At 40.9% G+C, this 23457-nt stretch overlaps 3 protein-coding genes across 8 annotated transcripts in view; all 3 read left to right on the top strand.

Moving 5' to 3' along the window:
- LOC122819977 (regulator of G-protein signaling 12-like) overlaps positions 1-2088 on the top strand; it is a 47150-nt gene extending 45062 nt beyond the window's left edge. For all 3 annotated transcript variants that reach the window (XM_044097081.1, XM_044097083.1, XM_044097082.1), the window contains one exon: positions 697-2088. In XM_044097081.1, the coding sequence (XP_043953016.1) occupies positions 697-977 (281 nt within the window). In that variant the 3' untranslated portion in view covers positions 978-2088. The remainder of the gene's footprint in view (positions 1-696) is intronic.
- A 2228-nt stretch (positions 2089-4316) lies between these two features.
- LOC122819976 (hepatocyte growth factor activator) lies at positions 4317-18679 on the top strand. Its single transcript, XM_044097079.1, has 14 exons — positions 4317-4745; positions 4852-4906; positions 6052-6145; positions 7814-7875; positions 7951-8088; positions 9102-9233; positions 11328-11438; positions 11714-11888; positions 12488-12621; positions 15636-15900; positions 16567-16706; positions 17188-17328; positions 17457-17599; positions 18335-18679. Exons 1-14 carry the CDS (start codon positions 4695-4697, stop codon positions 18506-18508), a joined length of 1815 nt encoding a protein of 604 aa, XP_043953014.1. The 5' UTR covers positions 4317-4694; the 3' UTR covers positions 18509-18679.
- Positions 18680-19880: 1201 nt separating this feature from the next.
- The window catches only part of LOC122819975 (protein Dok-7-like), a 34576-nt gene continuing 30999 nt past the window's right edge, over positions 19881-23457 (top strand). Inside the window, exons 1-3 of one of the 4 annotated variants that reach the window (XM_044097075.1) lie at positions 19881-20455; positions 20560-20605; positions 22434-22664. In XM_044097075.1, coding sequence (XP_043953010.1) covers positions 20402-20455; positions 20560-20605; positions 22434-22664 — 331 coding nt within the window. In that variant the 5' untranslated portion in view covers positions 19881-20401. The remainder of the gene's footprint in view (positions 20456-20559; positions 20606-22433; positions 22665-23457) is intronic. The other 3 variants (XM_044097077.1, XM_044097076.1, XM_044097078.1) reach the window with 3 other exon arrangements.

The raw sequence follows: 23457 nt of genomic DNA, 5'->3' as shown, positions 1-23457 counted from the left end.
GGTACTGGATTTTAAATTCACACTACATTTAGATTTTTATTCAGTTTTGTCTTTACTGCTGCTTTAAATATTTATTTGTATTGTGGTAAGTGATAATAGGCTGTTTGAATAAACTGTGCTTGGATTAATTTGGAAAAGCAGTCAAGGGGAAGGGTAGCTACTGTTAGCATTTAGTACTTGAAATAGGATAGGGTCATTTTGACTAAAGGAGACTTCATGGTACTGTGTGTAACAATGAGTTCAACATCAGCAACGCTGCAGCTACTCTCAAGTTTAGATGCAAAGCAGCCATATTAGATTATTATTCCAGCTGGAATTCCAAGTATTCCAGACAAATGTCGTCCATTCATTTTTCTCAACCCAGGAATTGGACATTTCAATCCCGCTGACTCCTTTAATTAAAGATGTAGTTATGAACACACTCTAATTCTTTTGTTTTATAATGCATTGCGACAAACTAAGTGTCTGCCGCTGTGAGGAAAACTGCAAATGTGGTAGCGGTTATAGAAGAATCCACACTGTAAAGCAGCATCCACTTTTAAGTTCTATCTGTGAGCAGTGGCCTCTAAATATATGTTGTTTTCAACTTTTTGGAAGTTTTTATTCTCTGGTGACCCTCAAAGACTCAGATATTTTTGCCCTTTTTTTAAAAAAACAAACAAACTCATCCTCATTATATTTTTCTCCTGTGCACAGAGAGAAAAAACGAAACACCCCACGGCACCAAATCACCCGCTGACAGACCAGATGCTGCGCAGGAGGTGATGGATGTGGAGGGGGTTCACCTAGAAGAAGCCCGAAACGCCAAAGCGTCCCAGGGCGACGACTCGGAGCTCAGCCTGAGCTTTCAGGGCTACGTCGCCGAGCTGCGGCAGTGCCAGACCAAAATGAGGAACGCCCAGATCCCTCAGAACGGCCGAAACCCGTCGGAGGGCAAAGACTGCCAGTCAGACCTGTACAAGGCCACGATTGTCTGAAGGGAACAACCCCACCCTCACACACACACACACACACGCATACACACACACCCACTACTGCACTTTTTAAGCCCGAGGCTCTGATGTCTGAGATGTTAAACGATGAGCAGCATGTAAAGATGTCGTTCTCTTTCATTGAAACAAATCTCACGGTGACAGATGTAGTCATGGTAAGAACATTACAAATGCTCACGAGCGGCATGGATTACAACAATCTGGGAGTTTTTCATCATTTATTTACATGAACTTTAAAGCGATTTCATTTACGCTGTCACAAGCTTGAAATTGTAGCCCATTAAAAATCAAAATGACACAAAACAGCCTGAATATATCAGAGTAGCAGTGAAATATAAAGCCTGAATTTTCCCCAAGAATGTAGTGGAGGCGTCCATTATTAATATGAGGTTTCTTTGTGGGAAAGAGAAAATCCACAACTTTCAGTTCATTGGAGTGATTGTTTCACGATTATCGTACCTCGGAAATCTGAAAGCTTCAAATTGATCCGTAAAAACATAATAATTTTTGGCATTCACACCCGTTGTGAGTGCAAACCTCTCACTGGGACTGTGCATTTCTTTAAGATTACAACTTTGGTTGTCAAGGTTTAGTATTGTAATTTTTAGAAAGTGACACGTTAATATTATTTTTGTATAGTTCAATATTTACGTGACATGTAACTATATTTTTAGCCATGTTGGAGTTTAAAAAAAAAAACAAAAAAACAATACATCCCTGAAACTTCCCTTTGAGTAGTATTTTCTATTACAGTATGAATGTTGGTTGCATATGGTTAACTCTTAAAATATTTTTTTCTGTGGTGGAAGACTGTCTAATGGAGCTGATCTTGTTTTAATGTTTCAGTTTGACCTTCAGGTAGATTCATTTAAAGCCGCTGGTGTGTGGAGAACAACGATGCAGGCAGATCTCTGTTTTCACGATCGAGCAGCGGGAGAAGCACAATTTACCAGTAATTTCTCGTTAAAAGGTCTTCCTTTGTTACAGTAATACCTTACACAGTACCTCTATTGTCTGTATTTTCTGCTTCTGTGGTTTTGAGATTGTCTAAATTGTTGAATGATTAAAAAGCCTTCATGGTGACAGTTTCAGCAAACTCACATTCTTGCCTTTTGTGGGAAAGTCCTGTTCGGCTTTGACCCAAAGTGTTACTGTCACACACTTAAAGTCTCCTATTTGACTTTTCTTTTTTGCTATGTTTAGTGTATTTGCTAAATCAGGCAGTGCTGTAAATTATAAATGGCGCCGTTTCCATTGTTGAGCCGACTTTCTCCCACTGAGGGATCGAGGGATAAACCGTCCAACCTCTTCTTTGTATTTCCAGCTCAGCATCTGGAGAGCGATTATTACAGCTGGTGAAAATTACAGGTTTGATTGTGGGACCGGGTCGTTTGTCTTGATGCAACATGTCAGAGCTGGAATCCCGACAACACACGAAGCTTAAAAGATCAGACTGGCTCTTTGCTCTCATGCCACCCTTATCTCAAAGGTTTAGTTATTAATGAGGTCCTTATTAAAGCGGTAACTCCTTCCAAATGTTAAATACAGCCTTAAATCGGACTTTCTCCTTCCTGAAAGAAGCGCGTGACAGAACATGTTGACCCAGCTGAGGAGATTTACCTGCAAATATTCCTTTCACCGTGACTCAAACTGTATTTTTTTTCCTTCCCCTCAATTGCTGCAGAGCCGTGGCAGCCGTGATAGATGTTTGGTATTTTATTTTGAAGCAAGGCGCACGTAAAGTATCTTTAAAAATCAGCTGCAAATCTCTGTTCTCACTGACATAGCAAATGTTTGGTGTCTCCTGCGCGGTGTGCCAGTGGTTAGGGTAGACAGAAAATTATCTACATGTGGCAGTCGCTAATTTTTAAACTCTTAACTTCCTTTACCTCTCGGTCCAATGAACTATTATTACTGGGATGTAATTGGTTGCAGTTGTGACCCTTGGCTGGATTCAGATGGGTTTCTAGAGACACGACTATGAAAGAAGAGACCACAATATAAAACATCAACACATTAAAAGATAGAACTCTTTTATTCCATTAACTTAAAACTTTATATTACTTATAAGGTGGCGTTTATTTTAGCACTATTTGTCCTGTAAGAAAGAAGTCCCACTCTGAGAAATATTTGTCTTTGATAGCATCACTTATTATGCTACTTACTTTTCTCCTGTAACATTTTCCTTGGATCCTCTCTGACAGAGTAAATCACGCCTATGAATAGCCTCAAATCACCCAACATGAACACTGAAGCATTCAAAAGTGTTCGGAAATGAGAAAACTTTGTATATTAAAAACACACGGTTGGCATGGAGACACTGTCGGGGTGTGATCGCATGTAGAAACGCTCGGGTGTTTCCAGCCACGTCCTTTCACTGCATCAAGATGTGACATGTACCACAGCTCCGTACCGTAATATTTTCTGTCCGCACACTCTACTCATCTGACACGTGTTTATTCAGCGCTGCTAAACCGTTTTACATTTCGAACACACAATGTTGCTGCGTCACATTTATAGATGAAGTGGCCACTGTTTCTACATCTGACCAGGATCGAGTCAAGTTGTACTTTCCACGTGCAAACACCACTTTCAACTTATTCAGCAGAGCTGCAGGTGCTACGTGTAACACTGAATGTAGACGCAATCTTGCAAGTGAGTTGTAAAAGTAAACACACTCCCACCGCAGAGTACTATTGCTGACGCTCCACGTACATTCAAAGTATTTTCCGACTCAGAAGTTTGAATTTCTGAGTTCTGGCAACAAACGAAACACTTGAGCTTAGAGATATGATATTTTTAAAAAAGAATAAAATATTTAAAGAATAAACGCTGCTTTTGATCATACTCCCTCATTGTTTTTGACAAGATGTTCACCTGTAAAATAATCATATAATATGCATTTAAGTCACAGTTTAAGGGCAATGGTACCAAACCCTAATGAAGTGTATTTAAACTTTTGACTTTAAAAACTGTAATAAAAATCGCCTTAAAAATTCAATTTCTCATTATACTGGCATTTTCCAAATAGAAAAAAAAATTGGGAAACCCAAATTGACCTAAAGTAGGAAAAGTTTATTCATATTTCACGTCAGACAATGTGAAAAAAATAAAAATAAATGAATAAATCATGGTCTTTTTATATAGTGTATGTAAACTTCTGCTTTCATTTGTAACTGTAACACAATTACACTATTTTGTTTTATTTTGTAAATAAATAATTCACCCAAGGCAACCAGTCAGTCCTCCACCCTTGTATAACCAATAATGGATAAAAAAAAAAAAAAAAAAAAAAAAAAGAAGAAGAAGAAGTTTTTTTAATTTGCTTTATTTTGGGGCGGAGTGGTGGGGGGTTCGGCAATGCTCCCGTCGCCCGTGTCCTCACCTCTGCTCTCCGCCTCTGGGTGGAAAGTTTTGCCCTCTCTTCCCAGCCGATTAGCTTCAGTGATGAACCGTGGGCGGCTGCAGAGGAGTAACAGAGGGAACACCAACCTGGATACGGGATGCGTTTAACTTAGATCAGGCTAATGACGCAACGGGTTTACTCATCGCAGCCTAAAACGGTGAGGAACAGGACGCTACTTGCAGGGATTCCCGGGTCTCCTGTGACCGAGAGCTGGCTGAAGCTGACAGATATAACGTGACAGCTTCACGGACTTCAGGAAATTAGCCTCTCTAGAACGCCAGATGTGAACTTTCAGCATGGGATACGTCAGGCTGGCTTTTCTCTTACTCGCTTTCAGTGGAGGAGCGGTAAGTTTTCTCCTGTTTTGTTTGTGTGTTTTGTTTTTGTGCGTGCGGATATAACAAAAAAATTAAAAGTCGAATAACAAATAATTAATGTTTAATTGATTTTCAGCGCATGTTGGTGTTTGGATCTGAAATTGTTTTCTCCATAGCGCCGATCAAGAAAGGTAGGCTTCCTGTTTCAGTTATGATGAACAGAGTCGGAGCAAAATGTTTGGAAATGAGGCATAAGTTCTCTGGAAAGGAAGTGATAGTAAGTTTTGGGAAGGGAGGTACAAATATAGTGTTTATCCAGAGGTGAGCAGAGAAGCCAGCTACTCCTCAAGTAAAAAATAAAAAGTAATAATTTAATTTAAAAAAAGGAAGAAAAAAGAAGAGAATACGAGTAAAAGTATAATATTTGGAGTCTACTTAATGGAGTAACTATTTGATCTCAATATCTAATTATACAGAGAAACATATAGAATATTTCCCAAATTCTGGTATTAAAAAAGTGGACATCAATACCGTGTTTCCAAGGTGACAAGGCAGAAGGAACCTAATTTTCTTTTTGGTTTCCCACTTTTACCTTTACTTTTTAAAGTTTTTAAAACTGTCATAGGCAGAGTTTGGGAGAGTACCCAAAAAAATTGACATTTACTTCTGTATATTTGTGCTCAAGTAAAAGTAAAAAGTAGCCGTCTAAAAGTATTTTGTAAAAAGTCTACTTGACTAACTGATCATAACATCTGATTTAATATTTAAACATGATGTCATGAGACATATAATAAAATGAAGTTATGTGCAAATCTTGACACTTTAAAAACTAACATAAAAAAAAATAAATAACATGGTTGCCAAATAACAAATTCACTTATGAGATGTCCTGACCAGGAAAAACTTCTCAACATCTTCAGTAGAATAGACCATTTCTCTGTTCTTGAGCAGTACGTACAGCTTTGCGTGACGAAGCACAGAACTTTTTGCATATCTGCAATCATTTGAGTTAAGTGTGCGTGAAGGACTGCGGGTCCTGAGGAGATCCTCTGATCCAATATGTTTCTGGCTGTATATTTAAGGTCATTTTCCAGCTGGAAGGTGAAATCCTGCCCCAGTCTTAAATATTTTTCAGGTGGCCAACTTTCCCACCTGAGCCTCTGATCTCTGCAGCTCCTCCTACTTAAACAAGTTTGAACATTTTTTTTTTTTTTGCCAGGTATCAAAAAAAATATAAACTTCTGCTTTTTTATTTTTTCGTTTTTGGAGATGTCGGTGTTTCCTCTGTGAACAAACTAAAAGCCACTTTTTCCTTTGGTTTTGGTTCTTCTCCCAGTTCTCACCACATCTGGCCAAGAATGCAAGTTCCCTTTTCGTCAGGGTGGATGGCTCCATCACCGCTGCATCACCACCTCCGGCTCCAAACCCTGGTGAGTCCCAGGCAGCCAGCTGGATCTGCCTCAGTAGGTACAACTGCAGTCGTTAATCGGCGACAAGCTCAAACCTCCCTTCACTCAGACTGTTTCCTCTCGCCTGCCGTTTAGCGGGTTAGCCTAGCGATTCGCTGAATGATCGCTGATGCGGTTTGTAACTTGAGCAGTGTAGTCACACCTATTCACAGCTGGCTGTGCATGAGGATTCATGCCGCAGTGTCATCACAGCAGAGATCGGATGAAGTAATCTTCCCCCCAAAAGGGAGACTTGCATAAATTCCTTGCTGCTGAATTGTTGACGGGACTCATCATGTCATCATGTCTTCATTACTCTTTGAGTTATCTCCGTCGGCTGTGTTGAAAAAGGTAGCTCAAGATAAACACAGACACTTCCTCTAAAACTGTGATAACAGCGGAAGTTTATCCCACGTTTTAATATTTCTGGCAGTTCATCCTGAGGGTGTGTAAACAGCTGCCACCATAAAACCGTAATGAAGCTTTTTTTGTTTTGTTTATGACTTCAAGTTGTAACGCCTTTCTTTTTTTATTATTTTGGAAGAAACAACCCAAGACATGCTAAATATCTTTCCAGTTGCCGTCACTTGGAGTCGAGACAGGAAGGGTGGATGCCAACAAGTTCGAGCAACGTATATGCAATTATATATGGCCCAACAGCACTTGTCCACCTACACCTAAAGTTCTTGCAATGAGACCCCACATGTCTCCCTGGTGAGCTCACGGGCTCAGCGGTGTTGCAGCAGGTTTGTAGCTCTGTGCTGTAAATGCGAGGTGACAAGATGAGCAAGAATTCAAAACGGGAAAAAAAACACATGTTTTTTTCCTGCAGATTATTAAGCAACTTTTAAAACGGGACCCAGATTTCATTTATCGAACAAATGAAGCCAAACCAAACTGAAAAAATTCTTGAGCCTCATAACTGGTTGTGTCACTCAGTCTTTGGGCTGCTTTCCTTCTGCCACATTGGAGAGTTTTTGAGCGGCTTGTTTAAGGTTTTCTTGCAAGGTCTCAACTTGATTTAGCTCTGGACTTTGACTAGTCCACTTCAGAATCTTGATTTTAGTTTTCTTTTAGCCACACACGTAGAAAGTGCAGGGTTCCTTTAATTACAGCAATCTGCCCAGATCTGGATGGCCACACTGATCATCACACTACCACCAACGTGTTTGGCTGTAAGGAAAAGGTTGTTGGTTTCATGGCAGACGTAATGGGATGTAGACCTTCCAAAAAGCACAACTTTTGTCTCATCTGTCCACAGAAAAAGTTTTGTTGATCATCTAGATATTTCCTGGCTCCTTTTGGTGACTTTCATGTTAAAAATCATCTATAGGATAAAATTTCTGCTCAGTCTCTGTGTCACCATTCAATGATCAACATTGACCTTAACAGAGGAGGGTAAGTCTTCATCAGTGCAGACAGAGTGTCTGCACAGCTTAGCATGAGACTGACTAACATTATTACCAGCTCATTGCTGCTGGATTTGAGTAACATTTACATATTTACTTCACTCAACAAAAATTGCTGCTGGGCAATATTGTAGAGGTAACAAGTGTTTCACAACAACGTGCACAAATTAATCAAAACTTGTGAATTCATCAGCATCTGGGCATTTTACTCATCTTTGTTGAACTGTTTCTTCTGTCATAGGTGCTCCCTCACACACAACTTTGACCGGGACAGACAGTGGGGCTTCTGTGCTCAATCTGCTGGTGAGTGTCCTTTTTAATTGGAGTGGAGGTTTCACTCACTTCCTCCACTAAATTTTCTTGTCCTTCCTTTTCGAGGTGCGTCTCGCAGAGAACTCGATCCCTGTCGCTGGAGGAATCCCTGTCAGAACGGAGGCGTCTGCACAGCCATCCCACAAACCGGATCTTTTCAGTGCTCGTGTCCCGAGGAGTTCACCGGGAGACACTGCGAGCAAAGTTAGTCAGCACTCATATTTCCTGCTATAGTTGGCTTAATATTCACCTACCAAAAAAAGATTCATTTCTCATAAACTTCTAAACATTTTCTCTTTAAACCACAAACTGCAGAGTATTTCACTGGGATTTTCTGTGACAGGCTGAGACAAACCAATGGAAACTGTGACGTGAAAGGAGAAATGACATAATAGTGTCAACACTTAATAAAATTAAAACATTATCAGTGTTCATTTGTAGACAGCTCACATAAATCAAAGCATTTTAGAACTGGTCTTTGCAGCCACATTGTGTTTTCTTCATAGAGCAGAAAGATTAATTTTGGTCTTATTTAACCTGAGAAATTCGGTGACAAGATACAAACACGACTTCTGGCTTTCTATCAGCATCGGATTTCTTCTTGCCACTCTTCCATAAAGGCCAGAAGTGTAAATTGTAAAAGTATTGCTTATTTATTGGTTTACATATTTTTAGTAATAAAGAAATAGAAAAACGTGTTGCTTTTTTATTTTTTATTTCACGGTTTTGCACTACTTCGCATGAAATGTCCCAAAAAAATACCGTGAAGTTTCTGGTTGCAGCGTGAAAAATTGTTAAAAAAGTCCTTGGAGAATGAAGGCTCCTGTGAAAGACTATTACATTAAAAAAAAAAACATTTATTTTAATGTTCCTTTTTTTTCTCATTTATTTCATAAGCTTTGCAAAAAAAAAATATATCACTGCATTCATTCTGGGTTTTAGCATACTTTTGATTTCAAGGCAGGAATTTGAGAGACATTAGAGTGTTTACTTAGTTCTGACTCATTTGTTACTAAGGTTTCCTCATTTCTAACACATGCAGTCAATGCAACAACAACAGCAAACACCCCCCCCCCCCCCAAAAAAAAAAAAAAACCCAAACAAACAAAAAAAGAAACCTCAGCCACTTAGCATGCATTTTGCACAGCTTATCCATCCTCGCTACGCTTCATTGAGCTCTTTGATCTCCTCTCACGTTTCCACCCGCTGCCTTTCAGAGAAGTGCTATGAAGCCGCACACCTGCGGCGCTATGACATCGGAGAGTCTTGGGGACGAATTCACCTCCGTAACGTGGAACAGTGCACATGTGAGGCGGGGGAAATCAGCTGTCAAAGAGTCCACTACACAAGTAAGATATGCTCTCTGCCTTTGTTGCTGTGCCTCGAGCGCGTCCTGTTTGCGCTCCGTTGCCTCCATTTGTCGGCTTGTTAAGAAGTGAAACCCAAGACGGGAGGTTGCGTTGACCTAAGCAGTGTTTTCTCTCAACTTTGATTGTGTCTACATTGGAGCATACGAAGACAAACGTATAGAAAATACAATTTGAACAAACTACTGCGTTGAATGAAAAGGATCACCTTCCCACTTATTCTGAAGAAAATGTTTTTTTTTTTCTTTTTTCAAACAACCTGCTCAGCAGAAGCAGCCCTTCCCTTTCTTTGATCACAGCTCCATAGCTACAGGAGTAACCTTGCCTTTGAATAAAAGGCAGATTATATGACTCACAGTGACTCAGGGTTGGTGTTATATAGAACACACCCCGCGGGTCCACGCTGAGCTTTTTATCTTAGCGGAGGGATGTTCATGGGAATTTGACAGATTTTCTCGCATGAAGAAGAGATCATCACTGGAGCGTTTTATACTCTCCCATGTGGTCCTCTTTTTTTTCTTCTTTTCTGTCATCATGGTGTGGGCTTAAATTACATCAGTTCTGCCCAAAATAAAAGAAAAATCTGCTCACTTCCACAACAAGTGCAAAAAAATAAATGAACAAATAAATGAAATTGATCCAGTCTACCACTGCACCGCTGTGATTTGTGAGTTCCCAACTCCGATTAAGAGGCAAACAGGTTGACGCAAAGAAGAAAACAGCTTCATATTGAACTCAGTCCGAATTTGCAAAACGAGATACAGAGCAAACAGGAGGCGATAAATCATACGCAGGCCAAAAAAAGGTTGGTTGTAAAACAGTAAAATAACAGTGGGACATGGATGGATCACACAAAGAGTGAATGAAACTGCGACGAAAGAATTAAACCCGTATTTTATATAGACTAATTACACATGAATTAATATTTAAAGCTTTTACTTCTGTTAATAATGACGAGTAAGGCTGCTGCACCCAATGAAAATCCCAAATCCATCTGTCCATCATCTTGCCTACTCAGTTGAAACCTGACAGTTCTCATACACACACTCATTAACATCCTCCTCAAAGGTCGCAAGCCCATAAGCGGTCACTGCGAAAGAAGTTGGGTGTTCACTGTCAAAGCACATTAATGGAAGACTGAGTGGAAGGAAAAAGTGCGGTTGAGACAGTTGCCCAAGCAGCAGACGAATCCCATTCAAGAGTTTCAGGAGCTCCTACACACAGACACGTCCAGGACGTGGAGGTCTGGTTTTGCTTTTGTTAGGCCACTCTTGAACCAGAGACGTCGGGTTGGATGGCTGGAGAAGCGTTGAAAGAACCATGAAATGTGTTTGTTTTCCAGAGGCGGCAAGGGGAGGAGCCAGTTTCCCTCCGGCCAGGATATGATTCATGAGAAGCTCAAATTAATTAATTACTAGGGAGCTCTCTCAGCACCAGAAAGGACGTTAATCAAAAGTTACTGTTTTTCCGCCTGAGCCACACCTACTTAAAATTTCTTAGTGTCACACAACAGTGTCAGGATTCCAGAAAATAGTGGAGAGTGAGCTGCGAAAATCTCCCAAACTCTTTTTAGATTAAAGTAAATACTGCACTTTATTTTAGCCTCACTTTACAAACTCATTTTTGCCCATGTCACCACCATAGACGTTCTCAAGGACCAGTTTTGTGAGACTGTATTGATAAAACCTATTAACAGACTGTTGAAATGTTAAAAAGCTGTTTCTGCATTCAGTAAGTTCTTCTTAAAACAAATTAATATTAAACATCTTTTCACATTGAACAGTCCTTCTGGGATTTTGTGATTTTTGTTTACGTGCTTTTTCACATTCAAAAAAAACAGATTCTGTGGTGCTAATTTGGAAATATTTGTAAGAAATTTTGCAATATTTGCCCTTGTGCATGACGGTGAATGTGGCTTTTTGTTACTCGGACTTTAACTGGACATCAAGTAAGGGCGATGTTCAATAAACCGGATAAGATGGAAGAGCTGCTCCGCCGGTCAGCTCTAGGATGTTCTTGCTTCACTTCTTTATTTATGCCATTTGATAGATTATGTGATGTTTTGTGTGTTTTCAGAGTGTCGCAGAAACCCTTGTAAAAATCAGGGAACATGTCGGCTGATCACGTCCACCGGAAAGGAAGTGTGTTACTGCAGAAACGGTTACGGTGGACCCGACTGCAGCCTTGGTAAGTAACTGTAACATGACTCTGTTTCGCTCGTGAGTCTAATAAATTTAGAAATATCCCTCCACACCCCACTTAGGTGCTGCTTGTATCTAGAATAGAAGATAAGTGTTTCAATTTTCTAGTTTTTCACAGATACATGAATGTTGTGTGAATTATAGTGGTAGGCAAAGAGACAAGTGACATTTTCTCTCAGCTGGCTTGAGTTTTTGCTGGAATAAATCTGTCCAGGCTGATTTCGCTTCGTGTGTCTCTGCCTGTCGCGTGTGTTTGTGCAGTGCCAGAGACTCGGTGCTACACAAGCAGGGGCACAAGCTACAGAGGAGTGGTGGGCACCGCTGAGTCCGGCGCCCGGTGTCTGCCCTGGAACTCCCACCTGCTCTTCGACGAGCTCCACCTCGGCACGGTGAACGCGTCGGCCCTCAAGGGTCTCGGGGAGCATGCCTTCTGCAGGTGGGTGCATGCCGGAATCCTGCCATCGCTGCACCCCGAAATGAAAACAATAAGAGGAGCCGGCGGCCTTATCAGGAGAACCAGACTCGTTTTTTGTATTTCCCGTAAATTCTATTCTAAAGCAGAAATTTCCAGCTTTCTTTTAAAAAGCGGCGCCGCTCCTTATCAATAAAGCTTGTAGCCCGAGTGGACGAGGCCACACCGCGTTTTACTCAGAAGCATAAAAAAACAAACTACCTTGAGCGTTTGAGAGACGCACTGTGAAAAAAGGTTTTATCTCTGACACAGTTGCTCTGTGTCCGGTTCCCACTGTTTTTCTTTAGCCTTTCTTGTTGCCATGACTACCTCGCAGCAATACGGTACACCCACATCAAATGGGATGTGTTGAAAAATGTTCCAGACGTCCAAGAGATAACTTTTAAGAATCGCTAAAGGAAGCCTTTTAGGCTACATTCTGGTAACAAGAAAGAAAATCCTTCAAAGACTTGAACACAGTTGGCTTTTTTTTATTTTATTTTTTTTATGTGTTTACCCTGAAAATCTGATGTGAGAGGGTCGGCCTCTGTGTTATGTAACCCGCTGCATCTGCGTGTGCACAGAAACCCAGATGGGGACGTGAAGCCGTGGTGCTACACAGTGACTGACAGCGCCATCTCCTGGGAGTACTGCGACGTCCCCTCCTGCGTGACGAGAGATTGGCAACAGCTGACAGATAAAGAGGAAACGGCGTTTGGTGAGCTACAAAAATGGGCCTTTTGTGTTAGTCTTGGACATCAACATGATGTCGAAAACGGGAAGGAATGCTCAGAGAAAATGAGAAAGAGAGCGCAATTCATGACCAGCAAGATATAGGATCCTTGGAAAATATTGATAAATCAAAGAACGATAAAAAGTTTCTGCCTCGGCTGACAGCGAAAGCGAATTGCTCCTAGAAAGAAGGACGTGATTTCAAAGTAATTTGGTGGACGGTCAATCTATTTATCCATAACAGCCTTTGAGTCTGATGACCTTCCCTTCCCTGTACTTCTAATTCCACCTCTTTAGTCTGGCAGTTTAACCTCTCCATGGTTCAGCATTTGAAGATATTTATTCAATAGCCTACATCATTTTAAGTTATTCACAGAAGATGTGCCTATTTGCAGATTTCTTTTTGTGAAGCACATTCAGAATATTCGAAAGAAAAGACCAGTGACAGTCCTTAGAATCTCTTGGACCAACTTGATTTAAAATTTTTACTTTCACTGTTTTAATAAATTAGAAATTAAAGTGTTGCTCTTGTAGCTCCACTCGTATTGAGATAGGATCACGTTTTTCATCTGTTATATATAGGGTTTGTAATCAGCTCACTTAATATGCTAAATGGTGAAAGACTGTCCTGTTTTTATTCTTTCTTAATTTTCATTCTGTGCTCCCTCTAAAAACAAAACAAACACTGCCCCCCCTGGTAAATCTAGTAAATCTGGTACCATTGCCCCCCAAGAGAGGCAGAAAGGGAAGCTGTAGAGTTTAGCTTCTGCAGAAGTGCGAACACGATTGAAACTGTGTGTATCGATGCACATTGAGATATATTTGCTGTTGGAACATTTAAAATAAGGAGTTATGAGCATTTTTAGAGGGAATCTCTAAAATCTGTGGTCCCTAATCGTCATGGGGGTTAAAACAATGAACCATAAGCCATATTTGACATGTTTGATGTAAGAATCATTAAATCCCATCCATCCATCGTCTTTACAAAGCCGTCGTGGGTGAGAGGCCAAACTGTTAAATTTGACCAAAGATTCAAATTGATCTCACACACTTGAAGTGCACCATAAACAACCTGCAAGCAAAAATCAACACAGAAAGACAAATACTAACCGCAGACGTAAATCGTTGAAATAAGAACAAAATTGCTGTGCAAAGATGCACAATGACCCGAAACAACCCTCAGAATCTGAACTTTATTTTTCTTGATAAAAGGAAAATTTCAATAGTTCCTTGTTTAACACAGAAGATGTGAACCTGTGTTTAGCTGCTTCATCAAATGTCTGGTGAACTAAGTCTGAATTAGTCTTAACCTTTTCTTAAAAAATGTAATATAATTTCGCCCACATTCCTTCGTTTTACCGTCCCGAAGCATACAGGTCCCTCTGTATCGCAACTCTTGATTCATCGACACAGTGACACTTCGTCGCTTGAGAATAAGCTCAGCGCTTTATCATTCGATTAAAGACCTTGGCGTTTTCTGATCTGAAAGAGAGAAACTGAAAGCGCATTGAGCGCCGCTAATCTCCACCGAGCCGAGCCGCAATCAAAAAGCGAGAGTTTATCTAAGGAGCTTTTCTGGAACCTGGGCTCAGCCAGATACCGCGGGGCAGAATGAGGCATGACTCAGCCCGAATCAACACGTCATGTCAGGTGCAGCTGAATGTTTATGAGCCGAGTGGGATCTGGCCCAGTCGGCTCTCTGTCGCGGTGCCAGGGGTATGCACAGAATCCACAAGCTTCTCCCGCTCTCCAGCAGACGATTTGCATAGAGACAGGAGGCCGTGTCACCCAAACACTATCACCTTAAAGAGACACTTAGAGGATTCTTGTACCAGGAAGGAGGCCATGAACGTTACTGGGAAGGAAGCTACCAGCAGAGCTGTGAAGACGTTTCAGATCCTCAATGTAATATTTAAATTAAAGATAAAGAAAGTAAAAAAATAAGGCATAATTTTTTTAATGAGGATTTCATCTGATAATGTAAAATTGCTAGCCTTATGTGAAAAAGTGATCACACCCCCAAACCTAGTAACTTGCCAACAACTGTAACCAAGCATTTTTCATAACTGGCAAGTAGATTTTGCATCACTGAGGAGGGATTTCTGTTTTGATTCAGCCACAATGTGACATTTTGAAGCATGAATGGCCTGCTAAAGGTTCTATCACAGCATTTAAATCAGGCTTCGAGTTTGTACTTTTACTGGACCACTTTGAAACTTCATTTTATTGTGATTTGGCTCATTGTCTCACTTTGTGATCCAAGTACACTCCAGCTTAATGTCACACACACTCTCTTCGGGAGGCTCTCTAGTGTTTCCATCTTGTATGCGTTTATGAATAATGACTCACTGTGGTTCACTGAAGTCCCAAAGCCTTAGAAATGGCCTCATTTGTTGGGCTCAGGGAACAGTTTGATGCTTTTTTAAAGATGTTTTAGCTTATCTTAAGTTGTCAACCATATAAATAGTGAAACTCCACTTTGCCAAAATGGTGCTCCGGGTTTCCCCCAGTGTATTTTAAGCCTGGCGGCCCAACAGGCTTTACTTGCATCCCCACCAGGCTAAGCATCGTTTATTTGTTTTAGTTTTTTCATGTTTGCCTTTGAGACCCTGTAGACAGTTTAGGTGTTGTTAATAATGTCTTCCAATAATACACAATCCCCCAATGATATTTTAACATTTTCTGTCACCTTTAAAGATTTTTAAACTCAAAAGTCAATGGCCCCAGCGCCCCTACCTCTGAGCTTAGCAAGCTTTCTGGGGGAAACCCTGGTGCTTAATTAAAAAGCAATTACTTTTCACATAGTTGTTGGCTAGTTTGGATGACTTTTGTCTATTGATCAACTGAAAACCACAGTTTGTGTTTTGTCTGATTATTTGTGTGCGGTATTGATGTTTGTTAGATGATCCGAGGCGTTCATTTATTTAGAGAGCTACAGTAACAGCTGCGTCTTATTGCTTGGAATATTTATCTGCTTTAACCTTTTTCTTTTTTCTTCAGCTGCTTCTCGACGGATTATCCCATTCAACGCCTTGCCTAACATCAAAAAGCCCAACTCCTCCAAGCGAGCCGGAAATCCTGTGTGCGGGGTAAAACACAAAAAGAGGTTAGCGGTAGCCAGGGGTCGGATATTCGGAGGAAACGCAGCCCTGCCGGGAACTCATCCGTGGATGGCAGCCATTTATATTGGACAGTCTGATTTCTGCGGCGGCAGCCTGATCTCCTCCTGCTGGGTCCTCTCTGCTGCTCACTGCTTCTTCAGCAAGTATGCAGTGCAGTTCAGCTGCACTACTTATTATATATAGACCAAAAAAATATCTTGTTTTTTTTTTTGTTTTTTATCCAGATACTTTAACAGAATGTGAAAAGGGAAGCATTATATTCTGCAAAATGTTTTAGAGGTTTGTAGATGGGGATACAGAGTTTCGTTTTCTCAATCTATGAGCTTCAGAGTCACATTCTGACTAAAGCCTTAAAGCTCAAAGACAGTGTTTTCACCTGATTTTAGTAAACAGGTAGTTTTTCTCCTTGAAGACCTAAATACAGATACGCTTAAAGTATTTGTATTTAGGTGTTTTACATTCAAGTTTAATCCCTCTCCTTAGGTCACTATCGGTCACTCTGTGTTTCGTAAAGATGATGGGAGATGAAAGACAAGTTAGAGTCAAACTACATAAACTCCCCAACTTATAATAGAAACAGAATCAGCTTTATTCACTAAGTTTGTGCACAAAAACAAGAAATTTGATCTATTTGAGTTTAGAGAGGATAGAAAAGTTTGCCTGCATGTTTATGCCGCTTGATAAAAATTCTTCTCATTGGGGCGTTTTGTGATGATCTGGTTTCAGACAGACGAGCTCATTTGCATAAAAATTATTTTATCGTGACCCTGTGTTGCTTGCAGCTGAATTGAACTGGTTTCTCCCCTCAGCCCTGTGAAGTCTCAGCTGCGCGTGGTTCTCGGTCAGCACCACTTCAACTTCACCGGTCCCAACACTCGGACTTTTGACGTGGAGGACTACGTCTTCCATAAACACTTCTCCATTTTTAATCCGACGCTACACGACATCGGTAAGCGGCCTTGCTTTATTGGTGCCTCCTCCATCCATCCAGTAATCAAATAAAATGTAGGAAATAAACTCATTTTTGGAGCGCAGTCCAACAAATAGCTTGTAAAACGGTCTCCCCATGCTCGGCATTAAGCGGCAACTTCTTTTTATTTTTTTACGTCTGCTTGTGTGCCGCCCCTCTTCAGAACCCCCTGAGCGACTGTCCATTGTCCCGTATCAAAAACTGCCTCTGTCAGCAAGGATTCAGTTACAAATGTCCCAGTGAGTCACTCTAGTTTGAACAAACGCCGTCCTTGTTTAGAAACACTCAAATGAGTTAAGACCCCCGCTCTGCGTTCGGAGCCGTGCGTCACGCAGCAGCTGCGCTCTTTACTGCCGGGCATTGCCCCCGGAGTCTTCTAGTCTCCCACTTTCTTCAGCTTTCTAACCCATTTCGTAAGCTCATGTTTATGTTTTTTTTTTTTTTTCCCTCTTTCTCTCAGTTCTAATCAAGCTGAAAAAGCAGGACGGGCGGTGTGTGAGGAGAACCCCGTTCATCAGGCCCATCTGCCTCCCGGAAAAGAACATGAAGTTTCCCGCAGGCTACTGCTGCACGATCAGCGGCTGGGGACGCACGCGTGAAAGTGAGTCGAATCGGCACTAAAGAGGAGTTTATTAACTCCCCAATCCCATAGAAGAAGATGTTTTTTTTAAAAAATATATTATTATCTTCTACATAATTAATGAGCTATTTGTGGTTTCGACTTTACAGAGGCAAATGGTTACTCTACTCTGCAGGAGGCAGGAGTCAGGCTGGTTTCTCATGACGTCTGCAAGCGGCCACAAGTTTACGGGAACCACGTCACCGACGACATGATCTGCGCAGGGCTCAGTGGATGCGTGGACGCATGCCAGGTAGGCAGCGCGTTTAGACGAGCGGAGAATGATTAGGAGGGTTGAAGCCTCCACTCTGAATCGGGCCTGCAGGAATCGCTGGGCACATAGTGAGGAAAAAAAAACATGAAAGTTTGTGGCAAATAAAAACTGAAAAAAAAAACAGTGTGGTGACCATTTCTATTTAGCCCCACTTAAATAAAAACACAATAGAATAAACAGGCAATATGGTCTAACACTGTGAAGAAAAAAGAAACATTCGCATTTTATTTTATCTTGTTTTGGAGGAATTTAAATGAAACATTTTATATGTGAGATTTTCTTTGTTGAATTATTAAATTCAGGGGAAACGGATAAAAACTGGCTTCAATTCCCCTCGAATACAGGAAGCAATGCTTAATCATGATGTATTTTGGGAACCATAAACTCCAGGCTTGACCTTCTGCTTCGGTTTTAGTTAAAAACTTCTGCTTTCTAATTATATGTGGCAGCACATGCGATGTCAGGGGGAATCTTTGGACAGAAGTGGAAGTTTTTGAGGCTCTCGCAGGTTTAGAGGCATCTTCACCGACACACCAGCCACTTGAAGCATTTAAACTCCGTCCTCTCACAGCGAACGTCCGAGCGGACTGTTTATACAGTTTTTAGTCATGCATCGGGTTTCAAGTGTGTGACTCAGTTGTTTACATGCGAGAGCTTTGATCTGTGCATGTATGTTTACATGCATGAGCTATGTCTGCTTATGTGCTTCCTCAGGGCGACTCTGGCGGCCCGCTGGCTTGTGCGAAGGGTGATGTCAGTTTCCTGTATGGGATCATCAGCTGGGGCGAGGGCTGCGACCAGCCGGGAAAACCTGGAGTTTACACCAGAGTGGTCAATTATCTCGACTGGATCCATTCCGTGATTAAACGGAAAAACGGGAAAACATGACAGTGTGTCACCTGGACTATCAGCTCCATCTTTTACTTGTATGTTTTTATACTATTTTTGGAAGTAAATAGAAAATATATATATTTTTTAACTGTGAAATACGTTGTGACTGAATATGTTTTATACTACTTGACAAACCGTGAGACCAATAAAAGAGTACTTTAAACAAAACAGTGACATCGAAACGTGTTTTTATCTGCACAACGACAATCAAAATTGTTTCTGATTATTTTAAAAGTGGAAGTTGAATTTGCTCCCATTTTCTTGTTGAACCTATGGAAACATTTTTGATCAACTTCAAATTTAAGAATCCTTGAAGAAACAGGAGGTGAAAGTCATGTTTTTAAAAACCGGGATTTAAACTCATCCCAATGGATTTGGAATTGGCCAGATAAGTCCAAAAAATCCCAAAACACAAACTTAGGTAAATAATACAAAATAACAATATTGGGTTCATGAAAGAGGTCAAAGGAACTGACCTCTTTTACCCAAACTGACAAGAAGAACAAAAACAAACAGATTTACCTAAATAAGCCAAAATACTGGCTGATCAGCCCACACAAACACACACGAACTGAACTGAACCTATAGCATAAGAAAATCCCACTTCTCCTGGTGATGCTGTGTTTTGGTACAAACCAATCTGCAGGTCTTCATGTCCTTGCTCCGCCCCTTTTCCACCTCTTCATTTCCCCCTGATGGACTGGAGCAGATGGCCCTGGGGTAACAAAAAAACAGAGATTAAATCAAGTCAAACACATAGTAGTGTGTGTGACAGATCAGGGAAGAAGTTGTGGAGAAGATAATGTTGAGTTAGGTTAAAAAAAACAATATTCCAGCGTATAAATATCTTCTATAGCAGCCATAGTGCTCCACATGAGCATTTTGAGCAAGGAGAGCATCGCTCAGAAAAACATCTACCAGATAAATCTGCAAGAACCAGAGATTGACAGCTAAAAACAAGACAGCTGTTATTTATGCACTTCATAAATCCGGGCCTTATGGAAGAGGAGAAATTAATTGTAATTTATGATTTAAACTTTATGGCTACATTCAAACTGCAGGTCTTTGACATTATATTTAGACTCCACTATGGAACAGTCTGTGGGCCTGAAAAGACCAACAGAAGACAACATGACCCACTGGTGGGTCCTGCGAGGACGGCTCGTCCTCTGCAGGCCCCAAGCCAATTAAAATTCTTGAAATTGTCTGAAATCTTAGGGAGAGAAGAATGCAGTGCAGTCCTCCCAGACAAGCTAGTCAAGACCCTTCTGGACAAGCATGAAGACCATGGGAAGCATGTTCAAGTGGTTTCCAGGTCAGGTCTTGGTTTTCCTGTAGGTTATTTCCTAATAAACCCATCACCTCTCACAACATCAGTGTCTCTTCCTCAATCCTGTTCCGGGAACCGGTTCACCAACAGCCTTTGAACTCTGAGCTCCTTCTTTCAGCAGGACAAACAGCCAGAACAGGACAGAGTTAGCCGGAAGTAGCATCCACTAGTGTTATCTAGACTGTCACTTAAAGTCCAAATGAAAAACGTCGAATCTTCTGATTGCAATCTGACAACATTTTAATGTGAATGGGACTGAAAGCACTCAGCTATTTATGAAATATGTGGTAGCTTGTCTCCACCAGTGCTCCCAGCAGCAGCAGCAGCAGCAGGTGGCTCAGCCCAGTCCAGGTGGCAGCCAGGAGTTTAACACCGGCTGCTGGAGCCCTGAAGGACGGACGGACGGTCAGACACCAGGCCCCGGTCATGGCATTTCTCCCCCGCCTCCCCTCCTTGCTGTGGGTGGAGGGGTGGGGGGCATCGCGATCAGCGCAGCTATTTTGAAAGTGACCCCCTCATTCAGGCAGCGACTCTGCAGCTGTCCGGAACCATGACTGAAGATGACGGATTCTGTTGTCGTGGAGGGATACGCCAGACTCAGAGATGGGAAGAAGGTGCTCAGTTTTTTGTTGTTGTTGTCTTTATTCGCTCCAGGGAGGAAAATATCAATAACTTCCGCAAACACGCTTGTGTAAAACTTTTTGTTTTCATTTCACAGTGGAGGACTAGGTGGCTCGTGTTTCGTAAGCCGTCGCCTGTAGCAGGTAAGAAACCACTGATGTGTTTACTGCGCGCTTTGGAGTGATTTTCACATCTGTGTGCAAGTTTATTAGCGCCACTTTGGAGAAAAATAGTCTCTTGGACTTGAGCTTTAATTTACGGGCATGTGTAGTTTTTTAAACGTTAATAGGTTGAGCATGTAAGTTTTGATAATGTCACATATTTCTAATATTTGTTACGTAGAAAACATAAAACACTTGAGCCAGACGGCGGTGGAAGGATGATGGTTTTGGCGTATAGAAATTAAGAAAATCAAATCAATCTGTTTGTATTCATCAAACACTACAAATGTCAATTTATTGTCAAAATTACAGCATGGGGCGTTCTCAGATTTGACTATACTTCAATATATCTTTATTTATCTGCGTGCCTCAAAGTGAAATTTGTTGTGAATTTGTGCTAAACTGAATTATGCTAATTTAGCTTAAATTGTGGTCTGTGTGGGTTTTTTTTTTTTTTTTTAAAAAGCTTCCTCTCTTTAGACTCATTTTGCATTTTTGCGTTAGAAAAATAAACAGGGGTCTTTAGTCTCATAGTTATGATATATGTTGACTTGGAGGAAGAAGGTGCCTGGTTAAAATCCTGGCCTGGGGATATTTCTGCACAGTTTGAATGTTCTTCCCGTCCATGCCTGGGTTCTGTCAGGTTATTTGGTTTCCATAAATTGTTCTTGCGGGTTTATTAGTTGCCTAAAATCCTGCAACAATAAGTGGATATAGACAACGCATTGATGGGAAAATTCTAAATCACAATCAAAAAAATCTAATAATAGATATGAGGTTCACATATGTGAAACTTCTCAACATCATTAAACAATTTCTCAACATTTCTCATTGCAGGATTGTTGCTGCATTACTGCTCAGCTCAATGCTAAACACAATGGACATTTACCTGTCTCTTAAACTTTTAAAATGTAACATGGTCTGTAATGAAACAAAGCAGTTTAATTTGATTCCTGTGCAGATTCAAACTTTCTGGGCGTCATGTGGGACGTCTCAGTGAAGTGTGTGTGTGGGTGTGTGGAAGGTATGTAGAGCTGCACAGCTTAACATGCTGTACAGGTTGAGTGGTGCTCCTCCTCAGATCTTTGATGTCAGTGTTGTTACAGCTGTCTGCACTAATGCCTTGTCTTTCTACGTGTGTATCTGCATGTGTGGGGCGTGTGTGTGTGTGTGTGTGTGTGTGTGTGTGTGTGTGTGTGTACGCGTAGGACAGTAAAATGTGGACACGCTGCTGTTTTGTCAGTTGACACTGAGTTGTTCTTGAAAGGTGTCAACAGACTGGAGGACACACCAGCGGCTACTGTCGGTCAGAATATGGAGTCAATGTAGAAATAAAAATAAATGTTGTGTTTGAGGATAGAAAATGTCTTCAATTATAAATACTTCTCATCAATTATTTGATAAAAATCCCATCAGCATGTGAAAAACATGTCTGCCCTTTCTGTCTCCATTAGTGTTGTGTTTGCTGCTCAAATCAAATCCAGTATCCCAGCATCAACCTCTAAAACAGGGAAATATGTCATATTTGTAATAAGAGATTATTTCTCTAATTATTTTTAGTATTGAATGAATATGAATATATTCAATAATTTTACCTGAAAACAAGAAAAGCTTTGTCTGTTTTACTGTCAAACAGTGTTATTTTCTTTTTTGATCTGGTGCATGTAAATCTTGTTTCAACTGTATTTAAGTAAAACAAGTAACTTTTAGGAATCTAAATAAGTCAATCTAGACGTGTGTACCTCTTACCTCCAGTATTTTCTTTTTCCCCACCTCATCCTGTGTGAAACTCTTTGTCTCTCCACTCCAGATTGCCTCGTTTTAGTGGTTTTTAAAGACAAATCAGACAAACTCCAGAGCAACAGAGAGAGGGCGAGCGTCACCTTGGAGGAGATCTGTGGCCTGGAACCTGGACCGTGGTATGAAGGCGTGGCTTTCACTCTGACCGTCCTCTGCCTGAACCAGGTCGCGCTGCTGGGCTTCGACAGCAGGGAAGCCCTGCAGGCTTGGGAGCTCCGCCTGCGCTACGGCCTTGGAGAGGGTGAGGACCAACGGACTCCAAAACATTTCGTTATTCCTTCTCTGTAATGAAATCCCAGAACTTTGGCAGCTTCAGTTTCAGATTACCAAACAAGGACACTTATACATTTGTAAGCATGCAATCTGATTTGAACCAATAAGGATTTCCCCGTCTGATACCCAATTCTTTTTCTTTTCTTTTTTTTGTTAATACTTGAACAAAAAATAAGAATGAATGAGAAAATACAGGAGCATCCCCGAGTAAACTTCATCACGTCTCCATCATGTTTGTCTGATTTTAGATGTAAATTCTTATATTCAGACCATCTATTATAAAACTTATGACAACTTGTCTTTGTACAAGGAGCATTTCTGGGATTGCAGTGAGACTCACTGCTGTGTAACCCTGTGGAGCTATTATATAACCTACATAGAAACTAATAATAGCATCGAACTGTTCATCAGTTGGCAGCTGAATTGTAAATATGTCTCTGATGACAGTCCTGTTGGAAACGACTTTGCAAACGATGCCAGAGAGAAATCACGTCACAGTTGCTCCTCCGAGTTTTGGTGTTTGTCAGATTACGATTGTTGATTATTTTAAGTAAGTAAACTTTATTTCGACAGGAACTTTCAAGTCTAACAAAGTGACGTGCGGTAAGAATTGGCTTAAAATGAGTAGAAATGAAACATAGACGAGAACAGAGTCAATAAGCCGATAATCTAACATTATAGAAACTTAAACTAGTTAAAACGACTCTGCAGGATTTATCCCCTCTGGTTTCAGACTGCATGACCTCAACAGGGCTCTAAAA

This window comes from Gambusia affinis, linkage group LG18 (assembly GCF_019740435.1).
Source record: "Gambusia affinis linkage group LG18, SWU_Gaff_1.0, whole genome shotgun sequence".
Classification (NCBI taxonomy): domain Eukaryota; kingdom Metazoa; phylum Chordata; class Actinopteri; order Cyprinodontiformes; family Poeciliidae; genus Gambusia; species Gambusia affinis.
Note: the sequence above shows the minus strand (reverse complement) of the source record. Positions and strands in the feature narration are given on the sequence as shown.